Source organism: Misgurnus anguillicaudatus, unplaced genomic scaffold (genome assembly GCF_027580225.2).
Source record: "Misgurnus anguillicaudatus unplaced genomic scaffold, ASM2758022v2 HiC_scaffold_34, whole genome shotgun sequence".
In the NCBI taxonomy this organism is placed as follows: Eukaryota; Metazoa; Chordata; class Actinopteri; order Cypriniformes; family Cobitidae; genus Misgurnus; species Misgurnus anguillicaudatus.
In genome coordinates this window covers 3,382,582-3,388,581 of record NW_027395284.1, presented here as the reverse complement: position 1 = coordinate 3,388,581, position 6,000 = coordinate 3,382,582, and the positions used below count along the sequence as shown (strand labels likewise).

Below are 6,000 nucleotides of genomic sequence, written 5' to 3'. Positions count from 1 at the left end.
TAGATTTCGGATTCAGAAAATGTCCAATAATTGTATTAGAAATACTGCAAAAAACGACTTTCTTATTAGTATTTTTAAAAAATTAGTAAAAAATTCTTAAATCAGGATGCATGATGAGCAAAATAATTACCTAAGAAAATAAGTCTAGTTTTTAGACCAAAAATATCACATTTGTGCTTAAAACAAGCAAAAAAAATCTGCCAACACTTAATTCAAGAAAAAATGTCTTACCATTGGCAGATTTTTTTTGCATGTTTTAAGCACAAATTCACTTCAATTTATTATTTTTGGTCTTAAAGCTAGATTTTTTGTTAGGGGATTTTGCTTATCAAGAAAATGCATCTTGAGATTGCATAATTTTTAGATATTTGTATAAAAACAAGACAAAAATACTTTTAAGTAAGAAGTAGGCCTAAGTCAGTCAGTCAGTCAGTCATTTTTTGCAGTGAACTCACACCAATAAAAAGAAGAAAACTTTCAAAAAACGGGTTGTCCCCGTTTTTTAATTCATAGATAACAACAAATGATATTTCAATGATATTTTGACCATTGAACTAGGAAATGTCCCCGGTTTTCATTTTAAAAATCTGGTCACCTTAAGGTAAAATCCTAGTAAAATATTGAAAAACGGTCATGTTTTTCACAATAAGGACAGGAACATTATATAAACAAAATAAATACATGTTTGATTTTGTTAACTCAAATTAGTTTTTGTTGTATTGCAAGGGGTCCTGCACTATTTGGAACAAGGTCCTGTCATGACATCATAAATATAAAACGACACTTAATTCATAAAGCACAGTGATACAAATGTGAAAAAGTTCTTCAATATACAAGACTCGATTCAATGGAATTCAATGTACTTACCAGTGCAAATAGACACCAATACAGATGTTACACATGGTGGCAGTCTCATTTTGCTCTCCACACTGAGCAAAAAATTGTCAAAAGATGTACCCCAGCTGTCACTGGCGCAGTACCCATTAAATATATATTTTAATATGTACCATTAGGTACAGATATGTATACATTTTGTACCAATATATGCACCTCTGAGGTACTAATATCTGTACTTTTTTTAAAAGTGTACCGCCCCAGTGAAAGCAAGAGTACATATTTTGACCATATCTTTATAATTTATGAAAAAACAAATCCACCTTTAATTCTAGACTGTAAAGGCTAATTTAGATATGGGTGTATTGGTTCTTTTAGTTTGCCTAAAATGATGAGAAAAGGCAGTGATTAGGTTTGTATTAGGTGAAATTTTATCTGTTCGGGCACATCCCAGGATCCCGTGCACATCCGGTGTATTTAAAATGAGGCTTGGGAATGTCACACGTCTGTTGTGTGAGGAATTAAACATTCATGAAAAAGCCACAACATCACAATCTTATCACCGTGCATCACATTTGACCGCTGGAAAATCACAAGTCGGCACAAAGCGCACATGAAATATTAGAAAAGATGCTGTGATTGTTGTCACAAGTCTGTCGGTGTCCGTTTGTCTCAAAGCATTCAGCTTTCTTTTCGAAGCAAGTTGGATTCAAGAGCGGCTGTCACTTTAGAGGTCTTTACATAAAGTTTTTGATGTCCGCAGAAAGGAACATCTTGACGTCAGTGCGTTGGACCACGTGAGATTGTCTTCTTCGGTGCAGGGAAAGCGAGACAACCCAAATCACAAATACTCTGAAAAGCCATAAACTAGCTTAAAAATTCCAATGCGATAAAAAATGGAAAGTTCATCTATATACATATGAACTGAGATACCTGACACTGAACTGAAAACTGCAGTCTCTTGAGAGTTCTGCGTTTCAGCGCCAAGCTGTGCAAGACGTCATTCGGTTCCCCGGGGAATAGGACGGGTTGGTTTTGAAAGGTCCAGAGGCATTTAAAGGTGCACATCCTCCACTCACGGTCCAAGCAAATGCACACCTCATCTGACAGGCGTGATTTGAGATCCTTGAATAGGCTTTCTAAAACTGAATGGTTTGTTTGAGGAGGCCCTATCTGCATCATGGAGGATTATGGTTGGAAAGGTTGGAATGAAGGTTGGAAAGGGTGGAAATCTAGACCTGCGTCGAGTAGGATCGGTGCAGAGCGGCGGTGCGTCCGGCGGAGTGAGCGGCGCAGTGGCGCGCGTGCTGAGACGGCCGGTCTAGACTTCGCTGGACATGGAGCGAGACGGTATGAGGACATCGGGGGGGACGGGGAACCGATAAGGCTGATGGTCATGTGATCTCAGTGAATGAAGATCCCCTTGGAGTCTGTAAGGGGCGAGAGAGAGAGTGTGTAAGGGGAGAGAGAGAGAATGAGAAATCAAGACTGATTTGGATAAGAAGAGAGGCGAAAACCGAGGGATGGTGTTTGGCTAGAAGAGTGATTCCCAACCGAGTTCCTTAAGGAACCTCTACAGTACATGTTTTGGATGTTTAATCAAACAAACCTGATGGAGCTTATCCGACATCCAAAATATGAACAAAGGGGTTCCTGCTGGATACTACTAGGCAAATCAATTTAATATTGAGGAAAATGATGATTGTATGGTGGGGTGACCAAGAGGAAAACTTATTTTAAAACGTGAGGATAATGAGCGTGGCCTACAATGGGAAACTCACAGTTTTCCGTCAGATTTGCTTGGCGTGGCACACAGTACTGATTCATCTAATAACACTGATATTCCTGACCTGTCCGTACCGACCTGCCGTCTTTCAAGTTCTGTATGGTAAGAATCCATTCGTAGTAAAGATGCATTCCGCTCTTAACATTTTCAATTTAATTTCTCTTAAAAGCAACCAAATTAACATGAAAATTGTCTCTTCAGACCAAACACTGAAAGATCCTCCATAGAGAGTCATTGGGTTTGAAGGGTTGGTGTTTGGGAAAACATGCTTGTGTGGGGAGAAGAGGGGGTGGGTGGGTCTCGGGAGTCACATTAGGGTCCACTGGGTCAAACACAGACGGAAAGGGGCGTAATCCATCGCCCTCATGTGTGAAGCCCTCCAACTAACCCGCTCCCACCCCTTACCTGAGTGCCACTTAACTTTTCTAGTGGACTCTCAACGCAGGGCAGCGCCACCATGGGCATGCCCAGCACAGACTCGGGACGTTGGGGTCGAGCCGGCGGGGCTGGAGGTTTTATCTGCTGAAAGTTGTTGATCACGCACGTCACCTAGAAAGAGAAAAGAGCGAGAAGGAAAAAGAAAATCGTCTAGCATCCGCTACAAACAAGCACAGCTATTGTTGGGATATAATTCAATGACCAGCCGAATCACATTTGCTCAGTTGTGTGGATTCACGCTTAATCACATCAAGAAAATCAAATCTTAGCAGACTAAATTAAATTTCATTTCTACTGAACATCTCCCACTGTGCATATTTGCTTCAAAGCAACTTTACATGTTGCATCAAATTAAAATAAGTAAAAATTCTTCTAACTCATCCTCATGCCATCCTAAATGTATATGACTTAATAATATTAAAAATAATAATTTTATTTTAAAATGCCTTCATATATGGGACTCAGAAGGGTGACCCTTAAAAAAGCACAAAATGAGTGCATAAATATATATCTTCTGAACCAAAACGATACGTTTCTAAGAGAAAATTTTCAGTGTTGGGGGTAACGCATTACAAGTAACGTGCATTACGTAATTCATAAACGAGTAAAGTATCGCATTACTTTTTAAATGTACACATTAATATCTGAGTTACTAATTCAAAAAAGTAATGCAAGTAACTTTTTTAGTTTAATTAATTCCATTAAAAAAAAAAAATGTACTGAATTAAACTAAACGTAGTCACATTATGCACTCTATGCGTACACGCCTGTGTGTAAACAGTTTGAATCAGAAACTGAAATGGCAGGCCAGAGCTCGACATTTTTGTGATGAAATATGCAATTTCTGAATGCAAAACTTTTCAGTCATAAAAACACCTGCAAGGCCTGAAAGAGATCAAGCCTCAGCCAAGAAAAAGTAACGCAAAAGTAACTAAAAAGTAACGTAAGCATTACTTTCCATAACAAGCAACTAAGTAACGCAATTAGTTACTTTTTTGGGAGTAACTTAATGTTGTAATGCATTACTTTTAAAAGTAACTTTACCCAACACTGATAATTATATATATATTTTGAGCTTACTTAGCGATTGTGTGTCAATGTAAACAACCAGATCGGTATAATAAAGTGATTAAAAACATAACTAGTCAGAGAGCCAATGAGAACTGACGTTATCAACGTGCCGCAATATTTGAGTTTCCATCGGATCTGGGATTGCATGAGGGTAAATTACGATAACCAATTCTTTTAAGCAAAAATAGTACTCTATATATATATATATATATATATATATATATATATATATATATATATATATATATTCTTTACGAACTACCGTTCTATTGATTTGTGAGATGATAAACTGTTGAAATGTTTTATCTACACTCTCACCAGGAAGACAGCGATGGCTCCACCGGTGAAATATCCAGCCAGGACATCGGCCCAGTGGTTGCGATATTCGGCCACTCTGACCACACCCACTAACATGGCCAGACACAGCAGGGTCAAACTGATTGTGGGCTTGGTCAAACGCGTCCCTTTGGTTTTGAACACCAATGTTACATACATCTGCAAACACAGCGAGAGAGTGTTTGAAGAATAAGACTGAAGAATAATGCTGTGTTCACACCGGCTGCAGAAGAGGCGTCAAGCGCGAGTGATTGTACAGGAAGTGAGCGGAGTCACAGAAGCCCCTCCCATGACGCGAAATTCCGCATGAATGTCTCGAGGACTAGAATTTCACGTGCGGCTTTCAAGCGCGAATGAAGAACTTTTCAAGCAGCAAACTAGACGTGGTTGACGCGATTTTGACACGTCAAATGCGGCTGGTGTGAACCCATGTTAAGACTGCTTACGATTAGACCAGATCATGATCTGAGAATATTTATCCAATTATTATTATTTAAAAGCTGGGTAAAGTCATTTCTGACAAAAGATTTTTCTAAATACATTAAATATGTTACTTCAGGATTATTTGGGCGGGGTTAAACGGGTGGCTCGATGACACACCAGAGCCACTGAGCATGGCCCCGCTTCTAACACAATCACGAGCATCCATTCAGGTTGTAGCAGTATTTGTAAGTTAATAGACAGCAGCTTTTCAGTGTGTGGATGTGGTTTCAGTGTACCCAGCATCATTTTTTCAAGATTTTGATAACTTTTTTTCCTTCATTTAAATTTGACTGGGTGATTAATATCACTTTTTTGGTGTGACAAACTGAGAATACATTTAAAGAGCACCTATGGTCCATTCACGTTTTTACATTTCCTTTGGTGTGTAAGTGTGTATTAGTTCATGTTAACGATATGCAAATGGTACAAACCCCAAAGTAAACGATGACGCGAGTTTTCTTTTCTTTGACTATAAACACACGGATTGTAGGCAACAGTTTACTTCCTGGGATTTGTGATGTAGACAAGACCGACATTATCATAATTCCTCCCACTACAGCCTGTAAATTAACTCCTATTAGCAACCAAATCTTTCAAACATGGTAAGGAGCATCACATTTCCAGCTGACGTCAGAGGAATTCAGGACAATCACAATGTACAGATTAGCTAGCCAATCAGGGACACAGAGCTTTTCAAATCCGTGCGTTTCAGGAAGAAAGTGAAATCTGGAACTACAAAAATGTACGACTTGTGGAAAATAATGTTTTTTTAACCATAAACCACGCGAACACATTGTATTATACCAAATACACTAAATAAATTTTTTTTAGCAATGAAATAGGTGCTCTTTAATATCAGACTTTAAAGTCGCCCTACAGTCGATAACTTAAAGGAACAGTATGTAGGATTGTGGCCAAAACTGGTATTGCAATAACAAAACGTGTGGCTAAAACTGGTACTGCAATCACACAACTGGTGGCCAATACACAACATGACAACATAAACATCAGTTGAAGGCTGCAACTCCACTTTTTAAATGACAATATCCTGA

At 38.6% G+C, this 6,000-nt stretch overlaps 1 protein-coding gene across 2 annotated transcripts in view; it reads right to left on the bottom strand.

The window, feature by feature from the left end:
* Nucleotides 1–116: 116 nt before the first annotated feature.
* The window catches only part of LOC141363311 (phospholipid phosphatase-related protein type 5-like), a 28,092-nt gene continuing 22,208 nt past the window's right edge, over nt 117–6,000 (bottom strand). Inside the window, exons 6-8 of one of the 2 annotated variants that reach the window (XM_073865946.1) lie at nt 4,448–4,624; nt 3,026–3,169; nt 117–2,264 (exon numbers count right to left, since the gene is read on the bottom strand). In XM_073865946.1, the coding sequence (XP_073722047.1) occupies nt 2,229–2,264; nt 3,026–3,169; nt 4,448–4,624 (357 nt within the window). In that variant the 3' untranslated portion in view covers nt 117–2,228. The remainder of the gene's footprint in view (nt 2,265–3,025; nt 3,170–4,447; nt 4,625–6,000) is intronic. The other variant, XM_073865945.1, reaches the window with a different exon arrangement.